We start from the raw sequence: 14,338 nt of genomic DNA on the forward strand, positions 1-14,338 counted from the left end.
TACCAATCTAAGACTGAATAATTTACACACGGAAGCACGAGATTGGTCGATCCCACGCGTTCCTTATTCTGGGTACAATAAATTCGAACGAAAATGTCAGATAGCGACGACGAGATGCCGCAGTTATCGTCGGCCTCGCTTGCCGCTCTTCAAGAGTTCTACAAAGAGAAAGAAGCGCAAGAAAATATGTTGAAGAGTATTCACGGTGAAAATGAATCAACGCACATCACGTTTGATGAAAATTGGGTACGTTGGTAAACCTGGACGTAACTTTAACGCGTCGAATTTCAAACAATATAAGTTGATTGACATCGGCGGTTGCTTCAAATTTAGAATATTATGTCAATTTATGTCGATTTAAAGCCTTGAAAATATAAAGATATGGCACCAATTTCAGCAACTCAGTCAATTTTGGTACGACGACGAGACGGTCAATAGTTTTGTTAAAGGCGTCATTCATTCAACTGAAAAAACCGGAAAAATTGCCCTCATCTCTTGTCCGACGCTTTATAACAAAATGAAGAAAGATTCCGACGGCAGACAAGGTATATTTATTCAGCAATAATTATTTTCATTGTTACTTTTATTTTTTAATGTACAACTTATTATCTTCAAAGTGTTTTATTTTCCATTTCAGTTACATTGTTCGAGTACGATCAGCGATTCGCTGTTTTCGGCTCAGATTTTATTCCGTACGACTATAAATCTCCTTTAGAAATTCCCAGAGAATTGGCAGGTGACTTTGATCTCGTGCTTGCGGATCCACCTTTTCTTTCGGAAGAATGTCTAACAAAAACGGCGGTAACCATCAAGTTCTTATCTAAGAAAAATATCGTACTCTGCACAGGTAAATAATATCATGATACAGATGTACAATGTTGCGAAATTTATTTGTTGTCCAGAAAATATGGAAATCATAGAATTAATGTTATGCAAGATTAGTTTGAATATAATATGTCAATGAATTAATTTTTAGCATTATTTTTACTGTGTACAGGTGCAATAATGAGCGAATTAGCATCAAGACTTTTGGGCGTAAAAAAATGCAGTTTCGAACCGCGCCACAAGAATAATCTAGCGAATGAATTTTGGTGCTATTCAAACTTTGATTTTGACAAGGCGTTAAAATAAAGCTATTTCTTGTACAAAATTCTTAAATAGATGTTTTTATTTTCAACCCTTGGATATGTTTGCTCGCAATATATTGCGTTTCTGTTTACATATACCCACGTATAATTCTAACAAAACGTTTTCCTTTGACGAGATATATTACAAAAATACACTCATGGTTGAAGGAAGCTAATTTTTGCTACACTTGTAACGACTTGTATGTTTATTTGAGTTTCAAGCGCGTTATTCAGGAAAGCGAGTTTGAAAGAACGAAGCATGGAATAGAACCAGGCGTAGTAACAAAAGGAGGAAAAAAAAAACGATTGAAACGGCGTTGGCAATGAACGAAAGGAACGATGGATTCGGGTCAGATCCGCGAAAAGAAAAGCACGCGATGGAAAGCGTAAATATTTACATTTTTTGAGTACTTGCATTAGTATTTTTTTTTAATTTAAAAAACAATAATGACAGACGGAAATATTTCCATCGAGGAGGATACCGAGCTCCGTGATCTCGTGGCCCAAACGTTAGAAAATAATGGGGTGCTGGCCAAAGTGCGAGTAAGTTATTCATAATAAATCAATTTTAGAACAACAACTTCTAGGAAGAAGAACGAATATACAGCGGAGGAAAGATCGGAAGTACACATTTTTTTTTTAGGTTATACACGCGTGTAGACGGAAAAATAATTTAGTGACAACAATTTTGTTCCAAATTTATGCAATAATTATGCCGTCGTTTCAGGCAGAGCTTAGAGCGAGCGTCTTTTTAGCCCTCGAGGAACAAGAATCAGTGATGGTGAGTTATTATTACGTCCGGCAATAAAATAATGGAGAGATAGAGAGAGAGAGAGAGAGAGCAAGAGCTAGACCGCGAGAAAGAGAGAGACAGAACGAGAAGTGGCAAGAGGGAACGAAAGGAAAAAAAACCTGTTTCCTGTTTACAGTCTGCTCTCTCAAAGCTTTTGTGTTCTTTGGCACATGAATCCGGATATTTTAAGAAATGGATGCGAGTTTAAAAAAGAGAGGATAAAAAAACTTGATATTTCCTAGTTGACCTATGCATGTACCACGATACAATTATTTTTCATATTATGTTCCATCATTTTCAGAACACGAAGCCGCTGCTTAACAAAACTGTAAAACAGTACCTGGCAAATTCTGAGGGAAGATTGCTGTTCTCATTGGTCAGAGAATTTCTGGAATATTTCGGTCTTGATTATACGATATCTGTTTATGACCCTGAGACATACGCCGGTAAGGAATACAACTATGCAGGTAGAAGCAAGCTGTGCGAAGAACTTGGCATAGTTTCAAGCGAGCCGCTGCTTGGGGAAATTTTGAGGACCCATGCACGTCGATCGTTCAATAATTCAGAAAAGCAGGTAGCTGAGAATTTGACTAGTACTTGTAATTTTCATATTGTATTTACTCCAAATTAAGCCTTTGTTGAATTTTCAGAACGAAGATGACGGCAATGGAAATATGGCAACAAAAATGCATAACACTTCTAGTAACATGTGTAATGAGACATACGACGAAATGACACCGAAAATTTTACACAAGGATTCTGTGTCTCTATCAAATGATAATAACGACTCGTCAGAAAAATTGGAAAGCATGTCGGAAGCTGCTTTAAAAGTTCCAATAAATGTGACGATAACTGACAAGAAAAAATCCATCACTAATAATCAAACGTTCAATAATGTTCTAATAGACACATCTAGCTGCGAGCTTCAGAAAAATAATTCACTCAGGAAAAATGATAACACCAATTTAGAAGATGTAACTGATACTCACAGAGTCGATGGTAACAAAGAGAACAACGACGTACGCTTCAGCAAGTTTTCTATGAATTTAGATGCCGATAATGTAAATGTTGAAAGCGAGAAGCAGTCATTGAATAAAACCGAGCCATTAATTAAGTTTGACGAAACTATTATAGACGAAGTACAACCAAATCAAAATGAAAAAGACGCCAGCAAGCAAAAAGGCATAAATAATACAGAGTTGCATAACGCAAATAATGTACAAAATAAGAAAATCATTACAGATAAGAGTTTAGGAAAAACCATGTTCTTTGACGAGATTATTATTGACGGTAAGAAGGAAAAAGTTGGTGCAAATCACAAAAGCGAATCTTCATTGTTGGGCGACTTACCTCCACTCACCACAAAAGTCACATCCATATTTAGTGATTTGCCATCCTTTAATACTAAGAAGACAGACATCAACGATCTTAAAGAACTCATGGACATTGGGCTTGGTAAGTTTTTATGCAACATTTTTTTTTTTTAGATTTAAAGAGTCAGCGTATGATGATGACTCTTGGTTAATGCTTTGTTTTTAATTTCTTTCATAGCTTCGGAAGGAATTGATAACTATGAAGAAGACTTTATCTCATCTGCATCTGGCAGTGCGAACGAGCAAAGCCCTTCTAAAAGCCCTGACAAATGCGAGAGCCCGACCAAATCCCGGTACAAAAAAGAGGAAAGACACCAGAGTGTAAGAAGTGACGACATAAGCGAAGAGATCGAAGGGATTGACGAAATTCTCAGCAGCACGTCTTGCGTGAGTAATAATTAAGTCTTTCAGTTGGTCACTTGTTTAAATTAGAATGCAGTTTAGGTACATACAAGCGAAAATGCTAGGAGATCATCGTTTGTTTGCTGTCAGTATGTGCATTTATCTTTCAGCTAGAGAATGTTCCTGCAGCAAAGTCTATATCAAATATAACAGTGGACGTCGTCACAGATTATATCCAGGATGTGTGATCTTGAACATATTGCATTTTCTTTTTAATCTTGGCAAATCTTGTCTTATTAATATCAGTAAGCAAGACATTGCCGGGTGTGGCTCAATACTTTGTAGATCGCGCAGCAGAACGTTGGACAAAAAAGAAATGAAAACGTGTAAATAAATATCGAGTTTTACTGAATTCAACAATATTCGTTGAATGAGTAATTAAACTTCTTGCTACTAATTTATGTGCAAGTTTTTTATGCTCTCATCTATATCTTCCTTGTCCAGTATTCTGTCGTGAGCGCTATAGTATTACTATTATTCTAACTAATTAATTTATAAACATAGTGTTTAGGATACCTACACGAATATTTTTAAATGATATAAAATTTACTCGGATCGCTACTTTTGAATAATTTTGGTTACGTTTAGCCAGGAAGAAAAGTTTTTTTTAATCGATTTAGTAGGTAATTTTTTTTTTTTCTTATCATCTTCGATGACTTTTTCTCCGTATTTTTATCTCTTTGTGACTGAATATTGTGAATTACCTCATTTAACTAAAGTTACTGATAATGATATCTTTAAACGATATCTGAACAAATTATCCGTCTGATCATGGATTGCCTAAAAAATCCGCTAGAACATTTTCAAAGATAATGTGGTGCTAAGTGTGTTTTTGAAAATGTGAATAATTTGTGCGAACGTTAGTGGGGGTGCTTACTATATACGTATTAACTTGCATATTTTATTTCGCAAGGTATTTTAAAACATTCAGGTAAACAGAAAAAATGTTCAAAACAAAATAGAAAACGAAAGGAATAATTTTTTAGCAAAAGTAATGATTTTGTGGCAATCCAATAACTATGAAAAAGTATCAAAATAGCTGGGGTGGGAATATGTTAATACCCATGCCAAGATGCAATAACTAAGTACAATTCAAGGTGGATCAAACTGTATACTTGAGGAACGGGAGAGATCCTTTTCTGGAAATCAGTGTTTTCCTGTTTTTAGAAGAGAATATATGCCGTGACCGGTAAAAATATACAATATAACATAACACACTGCTTCAAGGCTGTTTCGAACGGTATTTCTCTGGAGTAAATTTCAACGCGCGGATTGTTACCTAACAATATAGGTATTGGCGTAAACTAATTTCAAGAGAATTCTTTCCGTTTGAATCAACCTTTTGCCATAGAAAATACATTTAAAAAATAACAAAAAAAAAAGAAGAAAAACAGGTGTGTTCCCGACCAATCAACGTGGTTACATTGTGCTTTCTAATCTCTGTAGATAATTTATAAAAAAGAAATGAAACAAAGAAAATTTCAGGACTGCGTGTAACATTCCCACATCTCATAGAACTTAGGGCAATAGACACATTCCATTCTTATTAGGATTATTATTCTTATATTTTAATTGGCTAGAAATAGGGGGTCGAGACTATTCAACCGATATTTTTCAGAAAATACCCTAGTTTGTAAGTTTGTATCTCAAATATGGTAACACTAATCTAACGCGCGTATGCTATGGCACTGAAAATTATATTGCACATGTATTTTTCTCAGCATCAACTAGAACTATCCGTAATTACATTACAGAGTTTTAAAATCGTATATTTTTGTTAATCATAACCAGGCAGCGGCTGCAGCCTGTACAAAAAAAGAGGATAAAAAAACAAACAATCTTGAATATAATCAAAAAAACGGATGGAGACATATTTATACACCGTATAATTTTTATCGTTCGATTGCATACCAGTTATTCATATATAAATGATTCGGTTGGTCATTGAAAAAATAATACGTTTAATATTATAGTTGTTGATGAATGCGTTATTTGTTACTAGCAATTTATAGACTAAATTTCAACAGATCAAGTATTAAAACTATATCCAATGGTATTTTTACATTTACATACATATATACAAGTAACCATATTGTAACCACGTTGAAAAATTGGTAGCTATATCGTGCCTTTTAGCGAGTACGAATAATAATATTAAATTAATAATAATTAATGCAAATAAACATTATGGAATTACGGTTTCTTTTCTTTCTTCCTTTTTATAAGACATTTAAGTTACTTATTTATGATTTACGAACTACGATGTAATGATTTTCATGTATTTGTTATTTATTTTATAAAAAAGGTTCTCTTTTGCAAATTGTTTTTTTCTTATTTTCTCCTACTTCATTTCAATTTCATGATTCCATACCTATTTGTTTTTTGTTTTTATTACACTTTTTGTGACATCACCGGTACAAAGTTTTGAAAACCTAAAAGAAACATAACCTGTAACATAATATTCTTCACGTAACAAAATCTCCAACATATTTTTATTTGTACTAGGCGAAATTAAATATTTTTCCTCATATTTTGAAATTGCATGTTGTAATTGCTTAATAAAAGCGAATATTAAATTTTTTCAAAATACGGGAAGCTCAAAACTTCGGCATGCTGTCGACATATATATAGTGTTCAAAGAAAAAGGATTTGAATTTCATCGCTTGTTTGCCATGTAATAATACCTCTTTATATGTATATGTATATAGATATGTTAGACTATTTTCAAACTCCTAATTTCTAATGGAAAAGCATGATATCAAATAACTAAAACAAATGGATTGTAAAAATTTAACTACAATAACAATTACGAAACCATTGTTATATGTGTTTTCTCACAGTAAAAAAAAGTGAAATATGTACTGTGAGCAATTATGAGTCGAATAGTGAAGAAAAGAATTTACTATCCATTGTGGAAACTACGGCAAGAAAGTAATTGGAGAAAAAAAAATGGTACAAAGAGCTCTGAATGTTTAATACCGGCTGTCAGAAAGAAGTCTGAAAGAGCATCTTCAGTATGTAAAATCAGCAGTATGCCTGTAAAAGCTGAACTGCTAATCGCACTACATTTAATCACGTAAACCTGGTGAATTAATTATCTACTATCGTTGTTCCTAAAATAATATAATATAATCTGTAAAGGTAATTTAAAATTAGAAATTGCAACAGTCCAAATAAAAAATGTATTTACACATATTAATAACGTATACATTAATTGCTGGGTACCCAGGTGAATTAACAAGAAACAGGAATAATTATGAGCCGTAATAACGAGTGTCGTTATTCGTGATGGCTTGATAAAAGAAATATTTCAAATACGAGGCGGAGGTTAAATTACTGCCGGCTCTAGTTGGGCTATTATGTATTTGTCTCCAGTAAATTTTCTACTCCCTTGAATAGTTAACGTATGTACACACTATTGAACTATATATGACGTCGTACAGAGAATAATTGTTTATTCAATTGATAAATCAACTAACTATAATCGTTACAATCTGTTGCGTTCTCTCTGAAGCCTGTTACTGTACGCTTTAGACACCAAGTTCCAAGCATCCATATATCGATCCATACACATTGCTACGCATTTCTGAAAAAAAGAAAGTTCAATATGCAATAAATGAAACAAGTTAAAAACAGTTCCATTTCAAACCCGTCGATCTGTAGACTGTTTTTCCAAGTATGAATACAGGCGATACAACGCTAGAAAGATCCACCGTAACTTAGTTCGCAGCGTTCAATACCTCGATACTAGAATTTCTTACAATACACCAAGGCGTTATGTTGGTTTGTGGTGTGAGAGCGAGCTCTAGTATTTTAGGTTACTTGAATCAATGAAATGCAGAAGTGAGGTTAGGTTATGTTCGGTGTGGTTTCGTATTTACCTGTTCGGAGCTGTCAAGGGACGTTCCGGGCTTCTGGATGCACTTCTTGAAGCACTTTTCCGTCATTTTCTGTATATATGTTTGAAAAGAAGTGTGTTAACTTGCTTGGAATCCGAAGCCGAAAAAAAATTATGCAATTTTACCGTGAGCAGCTCCTGGGCGTTGGCGACGGCTATTTGTTGTTGGACCTGCTCCATTAGTTCATCCTTTTGAATGCCCGACAAATTTCCCGATGGTAACGAGTCCATGGCCATTTAGTTCAACTTTATTCGTTTACGGCGAGTAAATTACTACAAATCTACGCTTCAAGGCTCCAGCGGCAGGAGAAGCGAAAGCACATGAAGTTGGACTCGGAGAATTTGCGATAGAACATCGATATGACGCGTAGGATCGATATATTGAAACTCGGAAGCGGTTTGAATATAACTGTGAATGAGCGAACTCGGTGACCGTTTTTCGGTTCTTCTGTTCTACATGAATCAAGTCGGGCAAGTGGTAAAATTTTTTGTTTGACTCCACCTGTTTAAAATGAACAACGTTAACCACGGTGAGTGCACGGAAATTTTTGTAAAATTACTATTAGTGGGTTTCATTGCTGCATATTGAATTGTCCCGGAATTGAGTGATGTCTAGTTTTGTCGAGTTTGTTTTAGAAATTTGAAGTAGGATTGTTTCCACGTTTAGATTTTGGATTGGTTTGGGCTGTAGCAATAATAAGACCTCAATAATGTCTGGATATCGTCGGAATATTAGCACAACCAGAAAAAGTTTTCCGCAGCTACTATTGTGCTATTTTCGCAATTGCACACCGAAATATTTTGCAGTCAAATTAGTAAGAGAGTTGTAGAGTATTTTTTCGCAGAAAATTTTTCAAATCCTTGTACATAGTCCAGAGATAACAAAGCTGGTTCACAAGTGGTGGCGAAAGCAGAAAGCACGTTTTATCTTTTTCTAAAAATTCTTCATTTTATCTACTTATACACAAAATATCCGCGGGTTAATTATTTGAAGTGCAATACGCTGGAGCAGGGAGGCAGAGTGAACGACGGATCCCTGAGGTTAATTCGCCCAAGAAAAGTGCGACTGTGAAAGAGAAAATCATCACCAGCCATGCGGCGGAGAGAACATTACGAGAAGGGCGGAAAGGCGTGAGATTATTTATTACTGTATAATTTTTAATCTGAATGCACTCACGTCTGTTGACTTATCTGTAATTGCCTATGAATTGAATTCAGGAGGAGAACAATGCGAAATTACGTGAATGCGTACTTAACAAATTGTGGGACTCTTTGCCGCCGGAAGCACAAATTTTATCTTTCGAAGAGGACGATGAAAAGGGTTGGTAGTTAAATCCGGCTGAATGGTATCAATTAATTGTTTAGATGCAAAAAGAAAGTTCTGTCAAGGATTGGCTACTGTCCTGCACTGTGTGACTTGTTCGTTTTTTGTTGCATATTTCTGCAAATTATGTAGACCTAGATTCTGACTGGACAGAATCGGGCTTGGACGGAGAAGATCAAGAGAACGACCGTGACAACAGGGAAAATACTGGAAAAAGCCCGAAATCCTTTTCCGCTAGATCTGACAAATCGTCATTACCGGCGAACTCGCAACGCAGTGAAAACGAAAATTCTACCGACTGTCGAAGTGCGCGCAGTTCTCAGTCGCAATATTGCTATCGCAAACGAGACGACGATCCGGACCCATCGTGGGAGGTGAATTTTGACTTCATTCAGGGTATAATCTGGCTGAAAGCTACCCTATCTAAACTGCAGCGAGTACCAGCTGACGAATTTAGCAAAGTATTTAAGAATCTGTGGAGACTAAGCGAAAAGATTAGGTTCAGCCAACAAGCAAGTGATACCAGTCCTCCTGTCCTCGCAGCATCTGAAATTCGCTCTTCGGCGACTTTTAGGAAGCCGTTGAATTTGGACGAACGCCAAACTCGGCCTCGGAACACAAATTCCTATGACAGAGTTGATTTTTCCGATACAAAGCAACGGGCACAATTACAGGAGCTCAAGAATCGACTCTGTATCGGGTACAAAACTTCCGCAGAAAGTCAAGAAGATTTTGTTGTACCGGACTCGGATGAAAGCCCACCGGTTAGCCCGGTGGCGACCAATTTACATCGCAAACCAGATCGAGCGACAGCTGCTGTCCCAGTTTCGGAATGGATGGATAGTTCCTCGACGGTTGACAGTGGTTTCAATTCAGAGAAACCAGAATCCGCCGATTCCGCTAACGTCTATCAAATTATAACCAACGGCGAGTCAACGAGGTTGGAAAAATTGAAATCTTCGAGGCCAATTTTTAAGGGAACTTCGGATAGCGATTACGTTCCTAGTTCGACAAAAATTGATAAATCGCTTCGCAAGAGAAAACGCGCCGATTCTGCTCCAGCCTCAAAACGACCCCGACTCTTCGTGTCTTCGGCGACGTTGAGTTATGTCCTCAGAAGTTCGGAGTGTAATCAACTGCTGGTCAGATCTGTGAGATTGATTCTAAAGGTATTGGCTAACGAGAAGATAGTCTCGAGTTTCCGAAGCTGGCACGCGTCTGTGCAGAAGGAAGGGATTGAGGCCATCGTGAGCATCGTTGAACTACTTGATAAAGAAAAGGGCTTGAATTCTTGCAGGAGAGAAGTTGTAAAGACAATCGTGAAAATTCTGACGAGGATGCTGCACAGCGATCATCTAGACAAGGTATTACTCATAATAGTTTCTATGTCCCTCGACGGCCAGGGTCAATAACTTACTTTGCTTGTTTACGATTGCAGACGACGATTTGGGAACACCATCGTTTGATCATCCTTGAACTCTGCAATGCATCTTCAGTTTGCACACAGGTGATAAGCTACTTGATCTCGGAATTGAAGAAACTCGTTTTAGTAGTGACTGAAATTTCTGAAGAAAACGTGCTGAGTGCACTGGATTTGCACGATAAGTCCTACGTTATTTTTCATTCGCTTGACGTAATCCTCAGAAAGTACAAATCCGTTGCGTTGGGTTCCTTGGCCGATGAAAGAATGAGTGCTCCTGAAAAGATTCCGGAGGTGACGAATCTTTGGAAGCGACATTGGAGGGTCAATGAGAAAGAGCCTGATATCTTCCTGACGGGATTGAAGAAGCTGGAGGTCGTTGAGGACCAAGAAAAAGACTGGACCAGAGTACTGGAGGAATTGGTCGTGTCCACTACGCAACATTGGCCTCTGGTCAAAGTTATGGCCTGGCAGTGTCTCTCTCTGCTCAAATCAAAGATCGACAATTTATCCACGGGCGATGGGTCAAAGTTTGAGACTGAAATTAAATAATCAAAGTCGATGATAAATTTATACGAACGTGCATTCAATGACAATTCGGGTATAATATACTTTTAAGCAAGCGTAAAACAGTTTTCACCTTCTTCGACCGCATATCATCTGCTGCTACAATCAGTAATGGGGTCACCTTCACGGAGATGACCTTACGCAAACTCCATTCCAGCAAAGTGTGTAAAAAATACAAACGCGAGCTGCGACTGCAAATGGTCTTCTTATTCATTCTGCAAAAGTCGACAACATCTTACATGACATGCGATAAAAAAGTGGTGAAATTGTTGAATGGACCATCTTTGATTCTTGGTATTCAGCATTAACGTTTGCGTTAATTACTGATACACTTGGAATTATGACTGGGAAGCACCAGCCACTTCTTAACCAGAGCATCGTGTTGGATTTATTTAACAATGCGTGGGTGTTCAAATTTTTTTAAATTGGTTTAGATGTTTGTTCCTTAATTTGGTTTCGCTTCAGTCATCGTATACTGGAACGGCGTAATCTAGCTTATCCAGTAATCAACACATCCGAGAAGCTCACTTGCAACTAACGTAGAATATGTGTTGTGTACACATCGGATGTTTGAAATGAATATCTCTCATTGACAAATATCCATTTTGTGTTTAACTGTGGAGGCTAATAAGAAAAGCCAATTATCGAATCTAGGATCAACGCATGTCACGGGAAATAGAATATTAATTTCAACTTACTTAGATTGGAAGAGCAATTGGAAGGTCACGAGACGTTTGATTAACACTGAAAATGCCATCTGATCATAGGATTGCGTAACATAATTTTCTGAAAGTCAGTCCTTTTGCGGAATTTATTATCTTGACTTGTCATTATCGGAGGGATTTTTGCTCGATAAGTATATTTCAGTTAGTTATTTCAAGAAGAATCATCAGTTCTTCGTGTATTCTCTATCACAAGAAGTGTTTCAATTGGCATCTACTTCAGGTCGGCTTGAGTAGAATGCATATTATCAGCAAAGCGATTGAAGAAGTGGTGTGCAGTGATTCGGATAAGTTTTTACTGTTGTCAGTCTGCAGGTTCATTTGACAAACTTCCTCAAAATCACCCGGCATCACGTTTGATAATATACTGGTGAAATTGTTGATTGGACAAATTTGCGTGCACCCTGTTAGAATGAGTGGAACAATTTCATCACTTGTGCCACGGTAGTAGAGAATCTGTACGGATAAGAAATGAATAGTTGCTTGATAAAAAATTTCTTGCGCTTCGTATGATTTAAATACCGAGTTCTTACTTGAATGCCAAATTCGTTGGATGAATTGTTCAAGTAGAGTTCGAATATTACAGCGGAGCTGTAGTCAGGGATCTGACGATTCCAGAGGCCGAGAGTGTTAAGGATGCTAACGATATTGCTCTCATGGCCGCTGTACAACTTCATTTTTGGAATCGATGCCCCCTTGATGGAAGATTTACAGTTCTGCAAAATTTCGCGAAGAAGAGGTCCACCGTATATCTTCTTCATACGATCTCCCCAGTTCATGATATCGTACGCTAGAATAGCTACATCGCGCATTTGACCGTCCGGGAAGTAGCCTGTACTCCATGAAGGAAGCGTTAAGTTCAAATTTGTCTGTAACATTTAAGGTAGATTTTGAGCAAGTCGGGCAACGCGTTAAATTGCTTCTTTGAGAACGTGATGTCAAGTACCTGAGCTTTTAGCATGTGATAAAGAAAAAAAACTTGCTGCGGCGTCGTAACGTTGACTCCACTGTACCGGCTGAGATACGCAAAGAACTCTAGATGAGGTTCCACGATTTTTCGGACCTCTTCACTTTGCAATACCTTCTTGTACTCATCCTTGTACCGGCGACAGAGGTACGGTAACATCAGAGCGTCCTCATCAACCTTTACGTATTCTGAAACCAGCAAACGCGTTACATTTGTATTGTTATTGAGTACATCAAGTAGCTTTGAGTAAATAGACTTATAATCACCGTAGGGAACTGGAATCCAAAGGAGATCCTTTTTCCACTGTTGGATTACGGCCGGTGGCCATAGACCAGCATTCACCAGTTGAGCAGACAAAAAGGTTCTGTAAGACTCCGTGGATCGAATCCTTGTTATGTTAATATTGTAATAATCGCCTAAAAAGTTGTTGTACCTTTGACGTAAGAAGACACCGAGATTGTACATGTTCAGCTTTCCATTCTAAAAACAGAGACGTCATACATATCAATTATAAAAGTCTTGGATCTTTCTGCTTCTCCTCATGCTCTCTATTTTCATATAGTTCACACCGACGTACGTTAGTCAGACTGCCCAGGCCTTCCTGGGAATATGTCACGTTGATGTGAGAAGTATTCGGAAACGCTATGTAGTATTCATTTGCAGTCGGCAATCTTTCACCATGTCTGAAGATCTGAAAGAGATAACTAGTTTGTCGCAATTATACGCAATTCAACGTAATGATTGTCATTGAATCATCTGCTTGTGAAAAAGCTTGCTGATATGCACATCACATTTGCGACGTAGACTCGGTACATGATGATATCATCATACGATACTGCATCGGATGTCTAGCTCAGGTCTGAGGCACATGTAAGAATGTGCATTATTACATTCATGCACACAAGTTTTCAATGTTCATTACGGGCGTTCGTCTTCAGGTATTTTAAAATTGTCATTACAATAATTTTACACATACTCAAATTGATTATATGATATCTAATGTTTCTCCCTCCCCAGTTACGTTGGTAATGGCGAAAAATTAGCTGTCACAGGATCAATTTCCGCATGTGTACAGGTTTTTCCTTTTCAGCATATCAGATATACCGTAGTTCCGGGATCGTAATAGTAATTATCTTCCAAATGTGTCAAAAGCATTGACGCTTGTTTCAAAATATGGTGAAACTTACGATCAGTAAGCTGTCTAGCTATTTACATACTTCAAAATTTAGTGAACTTAGGCATTTGCACATAGTTGAATGCATAAGTTTGTACGGAAAATGAAAATTTACATCCAGAGCACTTCTTTTATCAACAAGGTACTCAATTAAAGCTGATCGTCTTGCATACTCACAACGTTGACCATTTTCAATTTGTTATATTCAGCATTGTTGAAGTCTACGATGATTATCATAAAGAGAAGAAGAGTCCTCCGACTGCACTGGTTACTCGATGAAGCAGGCATCACTTTTCGTTTATTCGAATATATTATGCGGTTAGGATGACTGGTAGAGATTTCTACTCTTGTCTAAACAATTGCTTACTCGTTTTTCAAGTCTTCCAAATACCATAAACCTGCATGAATGTGTCTACCATAAGTAAGGACCAACCGAAGCTTCGGCTTTGGCTTTGGCTTTGGCTTCGGCCTCGGCGTCGGCTTCGGTTAGCTTCGACCAGAAACCGGTCTTCGATCGGACACTGATAATAAGTGAATGTCAAACTCTTCAACAACCGGTGTACCGAATTTC

At 37.4% G+C, this 14,338-nt stretch overlaps 5 protein-coding genes and 1 long non-coding RNA gene across 8 annotated transcripts; 4 read left to right on the forward strand and 2 right to left on the reverse strand.

Moving 5' to 3' along the window:
* The first annotated feature begins 28 nt into the window (after window positions 1–28).
* LOC124224670 (EEF1A lysine methyltransferase 1) lies at window positions 29–1,150 on the forward strand. The gene is made up of 4 exons (XM_046636723.2): window positions 29–246; window positions 398–545; window positions 638–847; window positions 998–1,150. The coding sequence occupies exons 1-4, from the start codon at window positions 94–96 to the stop codon at window positions 1,129–1,131; spliced, it is 645 nt and encodes a 214-aa protein (XP_046492679.1). The 5' UTR covers window positions 29–93; the 3' UTR covers window positions 1,132–1,150.
* Window positions 1,151–1,459: 309 nt separating this feature from the next.
* LOC124224659 (putative mediator of RNA polymerase II transcription subunit 24) lies at window positions 1,460–6,471 on the forward strand. Of its 3 annotated transcripts, none has more exons than XM_046636690.2 (6): window positions 1,460–1,670; window positions 1,855–1,908; window positions 2,222–2,494; window positions 2,553–3,375; window positions 3,472–3,680; window positions 3,806–6,471. In XM_046636690.2, exons 1-6 carry the CDS (start codon window positions 1,575–1,577, stop codon window positions 3,881–3,883), a joined length of 1,533 nt encoding a protein of 510 aa, XP_046492646.1. In that variant the 5' UTR covers window positions 1,460–1,574; the 3' UTR covers window positions 3,884–6,471. The 3 variants fall into 3 exon arrangements, with proteins under 3 accessions (XP_046492646.1, XP_068989113.1, XP_046492647.1); XM_046636691.2 differs by having other exon boundaries at window positions 1,461–1,670; window positions 2,571–3,375; XM_069133012.1 differs by lacking the exon at window positions 1,855–1,908.
* Window positions 6,472–6,858: 387 nt separating this feature from the next.
* On the reverse strand, window positions 6,859–8,063 carry LOC124224671 (mitochondrial import inner membrane translocase subunit Tim13). Its single transcript, XM_046636724.2, has 3 exons — window positions 7,720–8,063; window positions 7,577–7,645; window positions 6,859–7,281 (listed from the first exon to the last, which is right to left on the reverse strand). Exons 1-3 carry the CDS (start codon window positions 7,828–7,830, stop codon window positions 7,183–7,185), a joined length of 279 nt encoding a protein of 92 aa, XP_046492680.1. The 5' UTR covers window positions 7,831–8,063; the 3' UTR covers window positions 6,859–7,182.
* Window positions 8,010–8,908, forward strand: LOC124217927 (uncharacterized). Its single transcript, XR_011176261.1, has 3 exons — window positions 8,010–8,123; window positions 8,588–8,724; window positions 8,812–8,908. It is a non-coding gene; the product is annotated as an uncharacterized lncRNA (long non-coding RNA).
* Window positions 8,906–11,065, forward strand: LOC138190334 (uncharacterized). The gene is made up of 3 exons (XM_069135256.1): window positions 8,906–8,918; window positions 9,050–10,281; window positions 10,356–11,065. Exons 1-3 carry the CDS (start codon window positions 8,906–8,908, stop codon window positions 10,887–10,889), a joined length of 1,779 nt encoding a protein of 592 aa, XP_068991357.1. The 3' UTR covers window positions 10,890–11,065.
* Window positions 11,066–11,686: 621 nt separating this feature from the next.
* LOC124224663 (venom acid phosphatase Acph-1-like) lies at window positions 11,687–14,266 on the reverse strand. The gene is made up of 6 exons (XM_046636705.1): window positions 13,945–14,266; window positions 13,171–13,284; window positions 12,860–13,073; window positions 12,573–12,781; window positions 12,160–12,495; window positions 11,687–12,082 (listed from the first exon to the last, which is right to left on the reverse strand). Exons 1-6 carry the CDS (start codon window positions 14,053–14,055, stop codon window positions 11,846–11,848), a joined length of 1,221 nt encoding a protein of 406 aa, XP_046492661.1. The 5' UTR covers window positions 14,056–14,266; the 3' UTR covers window positions 11,687–11,845.
* Between the last annotated feature and the right edge of the window lie 72 nt (window positions 14,267–14,338).

Source organism: Neodiprion pinetum, chromosome 1 (assembly GCF_021155775.2).
Source record: "Neodiprion pinetum isolate iyNeoPine1 chromosome 1, iyNeoPine1.2, whole genome shotgun sequence".
Lineage (NCBI taxonomy): Eukaryota > Metazoa > Arthropoda > Insecta > Hymenoptera > Diprionidae > Neodiprion > Neodiprion pinetum.